Consider the following 15,783-nt stretch of genomic DNA (forward strand, 5'->3'; position numbering starts at 1 on the left):
TTTTTTCTGGTTAACATTTGATTCCTCTGGAACACGCTTGTATTTTCGTCCCTCCCTAGATATTCTAGGTTGATAACTACAAGTGCCTTGAAAAGCAGCACAGATTCAAAGTGTTCATAGAATCATAGAACACTTTAGTAGAGTTGGAAGGGGCCTATAAGGCCATCAAGTCCAACCCTGGTCAATTCAGTTCATCTTTTTTTTAATTTGTGGTGATAAGGCTGAGATTGGTTCCTTGTTTCCTATTTAGTTCAAAATGAATAAAGTAAGTTTTGAACACCTCTGAAGACCGACTTTGACCACTGCCAAAACATGTCACATAAGGAGCCATTCACCTACAAACAAGGAATCTGTCGCCTCATCTCACAGTATACTTTGGGTGATCCCAGCACACATTTTCTCCATCCTTTTAGTATACAAATGCTTTTCAAAACAGATGGAAACATTTCACCCATGACAAAGGACCCTAACCCTAACCCCATCTTTTGTAAATTGTAAAGAGAGCCTAAGCTTGTGAATGTAAATGCTGATGTAAAATATAGAGCTAGCATGTTGTAAATAAAAATAATTTTGAATGTTCAAATTAGGGAGTAAACATTAAATGTTCACACCAGACTATGGTCTGAAGGCACATGAGGCCAGCACCCTGCTGAAGCTAAGTAGGGTCAGGTCTGGTCAATGCCTGGATGGGAGACCGCCTGGGAACCATATGTAAGCCGCCTTGGGTTTCTATCATGAAAAGAAAGGCGGGGTATAAATGTAATAAATAGCACCACTACTTCACACAAATATATTGCCAACTGTGAAAGATCACTCCCCAAACTTTCAAAGCTCTAAGGCAAAAGTCAGAAGCAACCTGCTGCCCTTTCTACATTTAGGAGTCATTGAGTGTGAAGCTCTTAAATAATGGGTAATTTGAGGCTGGCCTCAAATTCTTGTATAGCAGCCTCTGCCAACCTGGTATTCTCCAGATGTTTTTGACTCCCAACTCCCATTAGCTCAAGCCCACATGTGGCAAGCCTGAGCTGATGGGAGTTAGAGTTCAAAGCATCTGGAAGAAGACCACTGTACAGAATATGGCTTTACATATTCAACTTGTTTGAATCTGCTTTGTGCCAGAACTGGTTCAAAATATACAGTGTTGTAATATAGGGTTGGATTTCACTCAAGGAAACCAGCATTCAGTTTCTTGGTTGATCATGAAATATTTGAGTGGACTTTGACAAATTGCTGTTTCAACCTTCCTAATAGGGATAAAATAAAATTGCTTCATGTAATAAAAAACAGCACATATTTTATATAAGCCTTTATTTACAACTTGTTTAACAACTGTACACTGGTTTTGTAGCCTTGGAAGCATTGTTTTTGAACTGAGGAAAAAAACCCAGGATACTTTGAACTTATGACCATATTACTTGGCTATATACACATTCATATTAAAATCACTACCATGACGATATGGTAGATAAAGGGTACAGTTCATAGGTAGGGGAGAGAATCAATATTTGGTGATTGCAGTTTATTCTCGTAACAGAAAAAACTATCACTGGCAATTTCACAAACAGTAATTTTGATAACCAATCAACACCTAGTTTAGGACTGTCAAACAAGTTGCTATTGAAAAAATGGGGGGGCACAACCAAAAAATTACATAACACACAGTAACCAATATGTTGATAACATGCTAGGATTTCAGGAAGTTGCTCTTGCTCCATGGGGGCAATGCTAAAAAAAATGCAAACAGTTTCAAATAGACAGCCAACAATGCTTACTGGAGGTTATAATCTCGCATTCCTCTACTCCATCTAGTGGTCTAAAATGTTTTTAGTAGGCGAAAAAGCCTGAGGCAGATACAAAAAGCCCCTGACCTCTGGACATGTATGTTAACAGCAGCACAAACTAAAACCTCCAGAGCAGCCACACCAGTCAATTCCTTGCAAACAACACAGAAATTATGCAGGAGAGGCAAAGGTAGGAGGGGATACTGGTATCTCATGAATGGAAGTATTGGAGCAATGAAGGCGGCAGAATACGCCCTCACATTGTGTGAGTTAGATACTTACACAGGCACTGTCTATAAAAGCATGTAGCAAGTCCTACGTTCAAACGTTGAATGCCAAATTACTACTAGGTCCTACAATACAGATCTGCCTCATACAATCCAAGTAACTAAGCCAACAAGAACCCAGCTGTTTCACTAGTGGCTCCTCCCTAGAAGAAAAGTCTTGACGTCAAAAGAGGTATCCCCACATGCAAGTGGGCAACAGTGAAAGACATGCAGGTCTCATCATCCTTGACTCTTGGCCTAAGCTTGCAGGAGAACAAAAATCCAATCTTGACCTTGCTCTCCTTTCCTCTCCTTAGCTGAGTTACCGATGGGGTGGATGCAAATGAGAATTTTTGCCACCAGTCCTATCTGGGAGAAAGCTAGGGAGAACTACACATTTCCACTGAACTGCTTGATGTTACCTTAGAACTGGTCAAGGATCAATTCATTTCTTTACACCTAGACTGTCACTGGATCATTAAATTCAGTGCACAACCAACTTATTCTAGAAGAGATTATGCTTAAAGGCTGCTGGTGCCCAGCAAGAGGCAATGTCCATTTAAGCCTTGGCCAAACCACTCAACCTCAGTTTAATCTCTCTGCAGGGTTACAACGGAGACACAGGCCTTGATCCTGCAGAACAGACAGCTTTCCCCTCTGTTTGCACAGGCACAGGCTAAATTGCACCAGGTCTAAAGGTGTAAGGCTTTGCTGGAAAAAGTCTGCTCTTAAAACCATACCGTGCTTAGTACTTCTTTTTCTTCACTTAACCATGTAGTCATTCCTACAGCTTAAAAGTACAGACCAGCAACTGGAGGCCTTGAGGCAAAATCCTGTCCCTCTGAGCCAGCCTTTCCCAACCAGTGTGCCTCCAGATGTTGTTGGACCACAATTCCCATCTTTCCTGACCATTGGCAATGCAGGCTGAGGCTGATGGGAGTTGTGGTCCAACAACATCTGGAGGCACACTGGTTGGGAAAGACTGCGCAGTCCCAAGATAAACCCCAGTTGTCAACCAAGAGGTGTGTGGCAGATATGGTGGCCCTGGCAATGGAACTTGCTGGCATTTTGGAAAAATTTGAGGGTGAGGTCTGGCCTACCACTTTACATTCCATCCTCAAAGCAGCCCTCCCTTAAAACTAGTTGCTGACCAGAAGTTTGAAAGGATCCTTCTCCAATCCATGGGATGGTAAACATAACAGTAAATATACCAACACAATCACAAAACAATATTTCCTCAGGTATTCTATCATACTGCCACATTTCCTACATCTGCCTCAATACAAAACAATCTACAGCAGCACAAGCATATGCTTAAGTGTAACCTTTTTTCTTTTTTTAAAAAAGCAGCTTTAAAAATTGTTTAAAGGCAGCACAAAGCATTCTGAGTTATACTGTCAACATATTGTACATGTATTGCATGAATAACAGCAATAATTCATAATGTAAAGAAAGACATTAGTGCAATCTGAAAGGAAGTACAGACAGGGATGACAAAGAGATAACTTAAGATAAATACAGACATCCCAAATAGTAATTCAGAAAGGTCACATATAACACTGAAATCCAGGAAAAGTATGCTTCTTTTATATTAGCGATCTCCATTTATCTTCCTTTCTGGAGCTGTTTGTACATGGATACGTAGATGGGAAGAGAGGCTTTTAAAAGCAAATGTAAAAGGAGATGTGAAAAAGCAAAAAGATTTATACACATTACGACAGTATGCAACATCAATAAATAAAATATTGCATATAGTGTGTGTCAAGGCTTGGAGTTTCAAATAAAAAACTTAGAAGAGGTGAGGCACCACTTCCTATATGCTTTCTCCAAGAAAAAGTCTGTCTTGACTTTGCTGGGATGAAAAAAAGGTGTGTATATATAGTATTGAACAACATGGCTCCTTTAGTGCATTTTTAAAATCATAGCAGTAAACAAAGGTGCATTTATAAAATACATTTAAGATTTAATGTGAACTTGTTAGCTTAGTAAATAGAAAATGTTGCAAGAGACTTGCATGTTAATACTGTTAAACTGGAAGAATGTATGTAGCAGCAGCAATGGAAGTGCTACAGGAACTTGACAATCTGCCCAACACCTTTTTCTAGAATTTGTGAATATCAGGTTTCACTGTCTTGATGGCTGAGAAGGACTAAGGGCATTATTGTGTTGGATGGGAAAGTGGCAAATAGTAGGATTGCACATAGAGATAAGCTTCCTTGCAAGCAAGTTTTCACTTTGGAAAAACAGGTGCCAAGGAATATTAAAACGACAAATTAAAATGATAGGTTTTGATTATGTTGGCTGAACAAAAAAAGAAAAAAGAAGGCATGGTCAAAAGAGCCCTTGTTTTGCCAAACAGTGCAGCAGGTCAGGCAAGCATATCAAAATCAAAGTTTAGAAGCAGCAAATATTTAATTGCTGTTGAAATGTATAAAACAAAAAAGACACATAAAAACTACTACCCTGTTTAGAAATGCTTCAAGAAGTTTAGCAAACACATAGAGTTTATGGAGTCACATGTTGCCACCTTGCTGTGACAAAGAAAATGGAAATGGCCTTCAAGTCGATCCCGACTTATGGCGACCCTATGAATAGGGTTTTCATGGTAAGCAGTATTCAGAGGTAAGCTAAGGTACCAAGAGTTGAGGGCTCCTTTGCTAATAAGCCCACAGAAGTCATTAACCCACAAAATGTTTTACTAGCGGGCCACCAGTGCACACCTGTTATGTAGCACAGTGACAGCATGAAAAAAATGAGCCAATGATCTTCCCATTTCCTTGTCTGGTTGCCTGGAGGTGATCCTTGCAGCAGGCTATCAGGCAAGTGGCTTTTTCAAAGCCTGGCTGAGAACATGTAAAAATTGCAAGAAATTTGGTACATCTTAAAAAGTCAGAATTGCTTCCAGTGCAGAAATTTCAAGGCCTCTCTCATATGTAATGTCTCTCTCTCATTGATGTTGACTTCTTTCTAGCTGCAAGTGGCCGAACTCTGGCTGGGGATCTGCCCAAGATTCTATAAAGGTCCGGCTTAAACTGACATGGTATTTTGAGAGGAGTGACCATATTAGTCTGCTGACAGTAAACACAACAAAGTGTATTGTAGAAACTTAGATACGAACAGGTATTTTGTGGCATAAGCTATCATGGATGAGTATTCACTTCATTTGATGTGTTTTTGATAACATGGATCAGCCTGAATGATGCTCCAACCAGACTTCCAGGATCCTATACAGAACCAGTATGGCAGGATATTTCTAGTTTGCATTCAGGCCACAAACGCATCTTCAGACATGATCTGTTTGTGTAAGTGAGCTGGGTTGTTACGTCAGTAGCCTGTGGCACGAAGCTCATTGAAGGATAAAGGCTGGCTGAAATGCATACTATGTAAAATTGATCTGAAATGGAACATTCTAGTTAAGGAATAATGCCTCCTAGCATTTCTGTAAAAAAGTGTGTACAGGGGATAAATCCCACATTTACCTGTCTGTCTATGCTCTTTGACAGGTAGAGATACAGCACATGTTCTCCCTCATCCCGTGTGTGCTTTCAGCAACACACACAAAGAACTTTGTTAGATGTCACCTTATGTGCTGGATTTTTCTCTACCCAATTACAACTTCCCTATTAAGACTTATTAGACAACACAATCAGAAATATAATATATTTGGTCTGTTTGCAAGTCATAAAAATAATTTGATGCTTTTGAACTGACACACATTTCAGAGATTCCCTTCAGTTTCCAATATTCAATTGCAACTGTCTTTCAAATCTCTCATTGATTAAAAACCTAATTCAATAGAAAGAATACAAGACAGATAAAATCTACCAATGCTCTAATTAGCATGAAAAGGAAATTTTTTGAATACAAAAAAGTTTTTGCTTAATTTTAAAGTTAAAATTATACTAGGCTTTTGGACAGTCAAAAGCTACGAACATACAAAACTGAAGGGTGGGTTTTTTTCAGCAGTACAGTTGAGCCAACTTGTCTTCACAACAATCCCCATCCTCCTCTAGCCTACAACAAACCAATGAAGACAGGTAACTGTCACTGCCTGAATTCAACCTAATTGAAGGTATACATTTAGACAAACCTAGTAATGCTCAGAGCACGTTACTAAATGCTCAGTTAGGAAAACAGGAACTTCTCTATTCTTATAATAAAATCTCACTCTATTTGCCTAGCCCATTTTATCCACAGTAAGAACAAACACCTCTGGAATGAGAAAGTGAAAGCCAATGTTACTGTTGCTCTAACAGAGGCGAATTCTGTGAAACTGTTTATATAAAAAAGAGGGAACTTGCTTGAAGTGCTTATGGATCGTTTCTATTCCACTCAAGACAAATCTTTTAGAAAGTTTTTCTCTCTGTCTTTGCCTCAAAACCTGTTTATAGCAGCAAGACACAATGACCCTGGTACAGAAAAAACCAACTGCACTTAAGTTCGCTGGAAATTAAAGGCACCTGATTTAATCTCCACTGTCCCATTTATTTCAGTAGGAATTAAGGGCAACTGACTTTCTTGGTATCTCTTCCTTGCTGGTTGCTTTCCTTGTTTTTTTAATGACCTACAAGAATGCATGTTCAGTTCTCAAGGCATCAAAGTATTTTTTTTGGCAGTTTTTAATTAAGGCAACTTGATATTTCAAAATATGGATAATAAACCAGCCTACCACTTCAAAAACAAACAAGAAATAAGCCAACCTAAGTGGAGAAAGAAGCTGCTTTCACATTCGCTAGGTGAGAAACAAAAGATGCTAGTGAAGACAGATAAAATCCCAATCACTCAAATAGCAGAGAAAGCAAAGCCAGAAAAGAAATCAAAAAATGAAAAATAAAATTAGTTGGATCCATTCATAAAGTGAAAGTTTCTTTCAGGCACAGAACTAAATAATGGGAATAGTTCAGATGCACACCAGTCCACAGAAAAGAAAAGAAAAGCCTCTCCTGCCATCACTGGCAGAATAAGAAACTTTTGCATACTGAAGCATCCACCTGGTAAAATTAAGAATGCTAGATAAGTTACCTGACTGGATCCAAGTCCTGGGATAGTAAGTGTACTCTAAAACTGGTTGATTCAAGACGAATCGCTGCTCCTTTACATGCAGTATACTACTTAACCAATCAAATCAGCAAAAAACCAGGATGCCAATCTCATAACTTTGCTTGTAGTGCAAATGAAAACTACACACAAACACCTCCAATCTTCTGTCTCCTGCTTCAAATTTACTACTGCAAAAAAAAAAAAAAAGCCAGTTTCCAAGTGAATGATCTTTAAGAGGAATTTTTATTTTTATGCCTACTGGGGGAATACCTGACTTGTTTCATCTAACACTGAAACCATACTATACAGAGGTCCACCACCACATTTCATTTTAAGCATTATTCTACACATCACTGAACTTTAAGAGCTGCTTTTATGTGCTAGGGTGGTGCTGAATAAAGATAACATTTTAATTAAGATGTACTATGCATTCTTACACAAAATGAGAGTGAAAAGAAACATTTTATACTGCAATATGACAATAAAACCTAAGCACACTTCCAAATGAAAGCCATCTCTGACTCTTCCTCTCAAAAAAAAAAAGTCATCATGAGCTACATTTGGAAGGATATACAGCAAAAGGTGCTCTCTGTTGAAAGTTGGCACATGAAAAATATCTTTAAGATATTTCAGCACCACCTCTAACCTACTCTAATGGCAAATCTATATGGAAATACTCCTCTTGAGTAATCCCCAACATCTCAAATGTTAATCTGAAAAGGTTGTAAGCAGCTCAACATCTAGAGCTCAATACATGGCAAGACCAGAACCTGAAGGGAACCCTGCTTCATCACAAAGACCCATTAACTATATAGGTAGGTATGAAGATTTGGCAAAAAAGGACTGAGTTTTCATGTCAGAATTACCAAGCCTGAAGGCACGTGCCATCTCTGAGGCAACTAATGAACTTGTCTTTCTTACTGACCTATTAACAATAGTTTTCATTGCAGAGATGTGAAGGCCCAGGAAAAAAAATGGGGAAAATTAGGGAGAAAACCATTCCCACCACCCTCCAATTTTTCCTTTTTTCCCCAGGCCTTCACATCTCTACTTCAGTTGTGGATGGCAATACGAAGACAGCATCCACCAAATACATCTAATGAAAATCAACCCAATATATCTCAAAGGGGAAATGCATGGCCACTTTCTACAGCAGGAATAGGGACCTTGTGGCCCTCCAGATGTTCTTGAACTACAGCTACCATCATCCTTGACCAATGACCACGTTGGCTGGAGCTCACGGGAGGTGGACTCAAATAACATCTGGAGGGCCAGGAGGGCCCTGTTCTACACAGGTCACAATAAATTTTCCCCATGATGGTTTAACCACATGGAATACCAGTTGTTTGTAGGATCCAGCCATAGAATGCTATCATGGCCCCATTTCCCTGGACTTCCAAACAGTTTGAGAAGTGTGATAACATGGCAAGGAAAAGCATGGATGGCCAGTTCTCCACATGGTTAGTGTAACAGGGAAGCCTTTAAAACACTGACAGTGCAATAAATGGTTGTCATATTCCACTATAATTGCACAAACCAAGAACAGAACAAGATCTTAAAATCATTTAACCTTGGTGATGTCAAAAGAAAAAGGACAGACAAAAATTAGCTTGCCTGTCCAAATGAAAGGCAAGAGGAGTAACAGAAGCACAATATAAATTGATGAACATGCTTGATCAGGTACTTGCAGCCAGGTTACAGCTTCTGCCAGCATCTGATGTTTGCTGCTAATACATTTCATAATAATTCTATGCAACACTGTTGCAAATTCCATCACATAATTTAAACAATTCAGACTGGAGTGAGAAAGAAAATGTAAGTAATTCCCTTTATACAACTGTAGCACTGGAAAGGATGGCAACATCATTTGCCAACAGGACATTTTCAGTTTGTTACCTAGCAATAATCAGGTTTCAGGTGAGAGATGACAATTCCATACAAACATGAGGAGAGGGAGATTTCATTAATACAATCTACTAGGTGTTTTCCAACAGTTTGGCACACTAAAAGGCAAAAGGAAGAAGACTCTAGAAAATAAGAGTGAAGTGAATTAAAAACATTGAAAAACCGTTTGTTTTTTTTAAAAAAACCTTCCTGAAATGAGACATTAATTGTAGTAGCAAGGGACAAAGTTACAGAAATGATGCTGGCTAAATTTCCTGAAATGCTGTCACTTATAACAGAAGTAGGCCTTGATCCCAGGATGGCTTCCATTCAAAAGGAAAGGCCTGCTTCTACCTTGCTGTAGCTGGCTGGACATGGCCTGGATAGGCTTTTCTTGTGCTGGTGGCTTGCCTTTGTCTAGCCAGGAAGGACTGTCCTGAACCTGTAGTAGCAAGTCTGTCTTCTGCTGCTTTTTTATGAAGAGTCATCCCCTATGGAGAGAAAAGTAAGTTGTGAGACCAACCCTCCTAGATCATACCAAAGGCCCATCTCATCCAGCATTCTGTTTCCAGTGACCAGAAAGATACCTCTATGGGAAGCTCACTAACAGAACATTAGTGCAATAGCACTCTTCCATTCACATTCCCTAGCAATCGGTGTTCAGCGACATATTACTTCTGACACAGGAACTAATAACTATCATGACTAGTAGCCACTAATAATGTAAATTTGTCTAATTTCCTTTTAAAGGTGTCCATGTTGGTGCAGGCTATCATTATCTTTTGTGGCAGGAAATTCCATAGCTTAACTATGTGCTGTGTGCTTGTCCCAATTCTGCCAACATTCAGCTTCACTGATGATCTGGTTTCTAAGATTATGAAAGAGGTATTAATAAAAGCATGCATTGTTTTACCATGGTGTGCTGATTTGGCTGAGCTATCCCTTTTCCAAACCTCTTGGTCCACACAGATTTTTGGGCTGAGTGTGGCAGAAGTCAACGGTGAAACAGTTGCATCTCACATTTTGAGAGTTCGAAGAACTTCACCAACATTGCCTCAGTAATCCTTACAAGTCATCCTGTAAGGTACGAGGTTAGTATCATCTGCATATGGGAAGTATGAAGCCAAGAGGAAATATCTTGCTGAAGGCCATCTGGCAAATTCATGGCAGGGATGAGAGGAAATGGGAAGATCTCAGATCACATTCTTAGCCACTACAACACACCGGCACTCATGACCTCCAATGGCAGTGGTGAACAATTAAACTTCAGAAAGGCTGAAAGAGTTAAGGAAACTATAACAGAGTCTCCACAAAGGTTGCTTCCTGTGCACTTATACAAGTTCTCCATAGCTGAGTTGACACTTTCTGCCCAACCCCTACCTATGGGTAACTCCTGGGGTGAAATGAAAGCACACCCCAGAACCCAGCTTTATCCTCATCAATGCCTTTCATTTTGCACTGTTTGACTGATGGAATGAGAAAGAGATGTTATTCAATTATCGAAGCTATGACAACTTGCCACTCTTTATTTCCATGACCATGTCTTGATTAGGGTGGGAATGCAGACAAGCTTCATCCTTGGCTTGTAAAGTGATATAAGACTCTGGGGAAGGCAGATGCTCATGGCCCCTCTTCTCATGCACTACACCTTTTCAGATACTGCCTGCTATCTATATAAACCCTACTATTGCTAGTAGATTGTAAAGCTAAATGGGGGTGTTACAATAAAATAAAGGCAAATATATGCCCACACATCACATCACAGCATGACTGTGAACACAATTATTTAAAAAGCTTCCCATCTTACCTTTGCTGTGTGTTGCTAACTCATTACATCTCACTTTCCACATCAAAGAGCCAAGCTAGACATGATGGGACAGCCAAGTGTATTTACTCATGTGTCTGTCCTGTCCATGTACAAAGCAGGGGGTAGTTTTATATATTTACACACACACGGGTGTGAAAACAACACAGACTCTCCATCCTACCATAATGACTGAAAATCTTACTGAGCTCCCACTTTGGCTTCTGAAATATCATTAGGCTCATTGCACACCTATGTTCCAGTACAGCATCATAGACAAGCTCTTTTTAAAAATGAAAGCTGAGATTAACAGGAAGCTGAATTTTATACCCTGCTGCCTCAGGCAAAATCAGCCAGTCACTTTGAGGGTTTTTAAAATATGTATGTCTGACAATCATAATGGTACAGCTAATAGAAACAGACCTGGATATGGAAGCAAAAGAAAGGTGAATCATCTTGTGGAAAGAATGTTTAAATTTCCTCTAGCTCACACCTGTCATCAATCTATGATGGTTGCTGATGGTTGCCCTGTATAATGACCTATGTTGGGAGAGAGACACGGGGAGTGTGTCCCTGTTAATTCTCCTTGATTTCTCAGCAGCATTTGCTATCATTGACCTGAAGCTGCTGCTTTGCAGTGGTCCAAGTCCTACTTGGATGGTCATTTTCAGAGGATGATGCTTGGGGAATGTTGTTCAGCCCAGTAGAACCCACACAGTGTGGGGTTCCGCAGGGTTTGATCTTATCTCCCATGTTATTTAATGTTTACGTGAAACCGCTGAGCGGGATCACCCAGAGTTTGGGAGTATGTTGTCAGCAATATGCTGATGACACACAGCTCTACTTCCCTTCTACATCTGCAGGTGTGGCAGATGGATGGGATATGACCTGCTCTGGATGGGGTCACACTCTCTCTGAAGGAGCAGGTACATAGCTTGGAGGTATTCCTGGATCCATGACTGTCGCTTGAGGCTCAAGTAGCCTTGGTGGTGTGGAGTGCCATCCATCAGCTTCGGCTGGTGGTCCAACTGTGCCCCTATCTGGACAGGATAGCCTAACTTCTTATGTCTACATCAGTGGTTCTCAAACTTTTTTGGTTCACGGCACACTGTAAAACATATAAAAATTTTCTGGCGCACTTCGAGTACAAAATTAAAAATATATTAATGTATTTTAAACTATGAATAAAAATATACTATAGAAAACTATTACTTACCCTATACAAATGGGTTTCTTCTCATTTTTAAAATATACTTTCATAATATTTGAGGCACACCTAGCCCCCTCTTAGGGCGCACCAGTGTGCCTGGGCGCACCGTTTGAGAATCACTGGTCTACATTCTGGTAACCATTAGGTTAGGCTACTGCAATGTGTTATATGTGGGACTGCCTTTGAAAGTGGTTGGGACACTGCAGCTGGTGCAGAATTCAGTGGACAGATTGTTGACCGGAGGAAGTTAGTCTGAACATATAATACAAATTCTGGTCCAATTGCACTGGCTACCACTTAGCTTCTGGGCTCAATTCATAGTGTTGGTTTTGACCTATTGTCAGTCTTTGCTGGCTATACAGGGGTGATTGAGGGTGGAGTAAAACAATTAACCAGCAGCTGGCCAGGCAATGGCTGGGTTGCAAATCTGGTGAGGCTTGGAGATAACAAAGGAAAGGGTAGGGGGAGCAGGAGCTAGGATCTTTTCCTGAAAACAATACTGGTTAGGGTTTTGCAAGTGTAGTCCAGCAGGTAGCCCAGGTCCAATATACTTAAAAGGGTCCAGGTCATGGGCAAAGCAGGTGAAGATCTGATGCTGGTGTCCCATGTTGCTTCCAGCGGAGGGCAAAAGGCTTCTCACTGCCTTTTAAACTGTAATCCCTGGTGCATGTGATTGCAATCAACCCTCTGGCTCCCAGGAGCTTACAACTTTAAAAAAGGCCACAACGCCTGCATTGCTCTGCTACTCGCTGGTGTCGTTGCTCTGTAGGGGGCAGAGAAGCCTCCTGTTTACTCTCTGAGTCTGACTGAGGGGCTCCAGCTGTGTCCTGAACATTTTCCAGTGGCGGGAGTTCTGGAGCTGTGACTTTGGAGATTCTGCTTGTTCTCTTTTCTGGGTCTGCTGTGGCACTCCACTCCTTCTCCTCCGAGGACTCATCCGATGGAGGCATAACACCTATAAAGCCTTATACAGCTCAGGAACCCAACACCTCAAGGATTGCCTCTTCCCATATGAAACAACCTGGAGCCTGTGATTGTCATTGGAAGCCCTTCTTCATGTGCTCCCACCATGGGAGGTTTGGAAGGTGGCAACACAAGAAAGAGCCTTTTCAGTGGTTCCCCACCCCTCCTGGCTGTGGGATTCTCTGCCTGGCACCATCTTTATTCATCTTTAGGTGCCAAGCAAAGACCTTCCTCTACACCCAGGCCTTTGGCCATTGATGACCTCTTTTAGTGGGGCAGGACTGGTATACCTGCCCTTTATTTGTATTGATTGTGTTTGTTTTAATTGTCAGAGATATTTTTAGATTTTATGGATTCTGTTGTTTTAATTGGTTATGTAAGTCACTTTGGGTCACCTGGTGAGAAAAGCAACCCAATCATCATCGTCGTCAAATAATCAAAAGGAGGGTTAAAAAGTAGTATTTCGGTGGCACTTTTTAGATGAAGAGATCATATATGGTACTAAATATGGGTACAAATAAAACTACAAGTTATTAGGCCTTTCACTTTTTGGCATCATAAGTTGACTAACCATCTCCTGTACCTCAGTTAGGGAGTTTTTAAGAATGCTTAGGGCTTAGGCTAATTAATGAAGCAGTAGAACTGGTGAAGCAGTCCCTTCTGACTCCCCAAGTCATCAGTTTGTTCAACAGAAGCCTTCAGTAATGTATACATTAATCTTGCCACCAGACAAGAGACCCAATTTTATCTTTAAAGTCTAACATGACAACCGCTTTCTTGTTCTATCTATTTTCTACTGTTACCATATCACTGATATTATTTGTTTTGATCACAGATTTTTTTCTTCTCGTGATGATTAAGTACACTCCCAATTTGAATTATTGAGTTTTCCTTATTCATTTGCAACTGCCAATTTCTGTAAATCACCACTTTTGTTACCTTTGTTCTAAGAAACAACCTTCCATTAATCATCACTGTGATGGGTATGTTTTAAAATGGTGTGTGTGTGTAACTCTAATGCAATTCTGCTTGCCTAATATTGGGCTAGTAACTTGCCAGAAAACTTGGCCCAAGCGTGGAGAGCCTTTCAGAGGCCGCATCTCTAAGGTCAACAGCACAGTGCCACATTCTGTGCTCTCCCCACTCCAACCCCACTGCTCGAGGGGTTACTGCTCGAGAAACCTTCAAAAGGTTTTTTTTTAACCCAGGCAGGATCCTGCTGAGAGCTGTCAAACAGCTCTTCCAACCACAGTAGGGTAGCTTGTGCAAACACTGAAGTTAAGCTGCCGCTGCCCTTATCGAAAGAGCACTTGCGTTTTGCACCCACCATAGTCCGAGATCCAATCTCTTTTTGACCACATCCTTCAGTTGTGCATCAGAATACTTCAATTTGGAAAGGGATTAACTAAACCTTGCACAGGAGCATCTATGAGCGGGAGTTTCCGCTGATCCATAATGGACTGGTCCAGGAGATAATACATATTTGCAATTGGGACCAACTTCTTAAGCTGCAAGGGAGTCTCAAATTCCGCTTTGATGACCTTAGGAAGCATGGAGGGAAGTTTAACCACCCTGGACTTAGGTTTATGATCTGGGCATACTGCCGCCACTCTTGAGGAAGCCAAGTCCAGGATGGAAGGATCCTCTAAAGTGTTCAAATTTAATGCCTCCATAGCCTTGCATAACAGTGGTAGATAACGTAGTTCCTGAAAAACCTGATTAGAAGACACCTCTTCTGTCCCTGATGCTCCACTCCATTCCTCCTCATCTGAAACAATTAACTTTGTGTCCATATCATCTAAAACCTCTGAAGTGCAAGAAGCCCTACCTTTATATATGGCATGAGGGTCAGGGGAAGGATTCCTATGGTCTCTTTGAGAGTGATGCGTTGATAAAGATTGCGAAGCCTGAAGGACTACAGATTGTCTGAGACAAACTAGGCTGAGGATGATGATGAGGGTAAGGGAGCATTAGGACTGGTAGTTCCCAAGGGTTGAGTTCTCAAGGGTTGTAGAGTAGCAGGCAGGTCTCTAGACAATGGTTTTAATATTGGAATTAGTTTAATTTTATTTTAATCTAGACTCTGTATGTTTTAATTATATGTGTTTTTTATCTGGAAGCCGCCGCGAGTTCCAGTTTTGGAAGGATAGCTGGGTATAAATAAAGACAACAACAACAACAACAGTAATAGACAAGTCTGCTAGCAAAATGTCTATTAGTTGTTACAACATCTCAGAGGCAAGGTGTAAATGAATGGGGGGAGGGATTCAGTTCTGTAAATTCCCCGAAGTCGAGGGATGGCTATGAGACAACTTCATAGCCTGTACTGGCTGTGTTTCACTTGGCAGGACAGGATCCCCAAAGTCCACAAACATCTCAGCCAATGAGATGGATGAAAAAACTGCTGCCAGCTCCCTTCTCTGTTGCTCCCTTTTCTCATCTGACAACTGCTCCTGGTCTCTCAACACACACCACCTTCCCTAATGCTCTATATAACTTCCCGCCAAAATGCCTTCTCCTCCTCCTCCTCCCTTGCATCCTCCAGTTTGAGCTGAGTGTTGCTCCAGAGAAAGTAACATGGGCCTATCGCCCGGGTCTCCGTGATCCCGCAGGGATGCCATGGGGAAAGGCTGGAGCGTTGGGGTGAGGTACACTGCAGATATAGCTGGAGGGTCCCCCCATAATTAAAGAAGCCACCAAAACACCCTCCAGTCTGTTGAAAGAGGGGCTGGCACTAGCTGCCTGTCTTCCTGTCAAAATCCCCTCCAGTATGTTGGGAGTGGGGTTGGCACTATCTGCCAGGCTTCCCGATGCAGCTGCCGCAATGTTCTAAAA

The 15,783-nt window shown here is 41.0% G+C and overlaps 1 protein-coding gene across 3 annotated transcripts in view; it reads right to left on the bottom strand.

Moving 5' to 3' along the window:
- Positions 1-1,293: 1,293 nt before the first annotated feature.
- The window catches only part of HOOK3 (hook microtubule tethering protein 3), a 132,544-nt gene continuing 118,054 nt past the window's right edge, over positions 1,294-15,783 (bottom strand). For all 3 annotated transcript variants that reach the window (XM_061633801.1, XM_061633811.1, XM_061633790.1), the window contains one exon: positions 1,294-9,462. In XM_061633801.1, coding sequence (XP_061489785.1) covers positions 9,322-9,462 — 141 coding nt within the window. In that variant the 3' untranslated portion in view covers positions 1,294-9,321. The remainder of the gene's footprint in view (positions 9,463-15,783) is intronic.

The sequence above is a fragment of the Rhineura floridana genome, chromosome 1, assembly GCF_030035675.1.
Source record: "Rhineura floridana isolate rRhiFlo1 chromosome 1, rRhiFlo1.hap2, whole genome shotgun sequence".
In the NCBI taxonomy this organism is placed as follows: domain Eukaryota; kingdom Metazoa; phylum Chordata; class Lepidosauria; order Squamata; family Rhineuridae; genus Rhineura; species Rhineura floridana.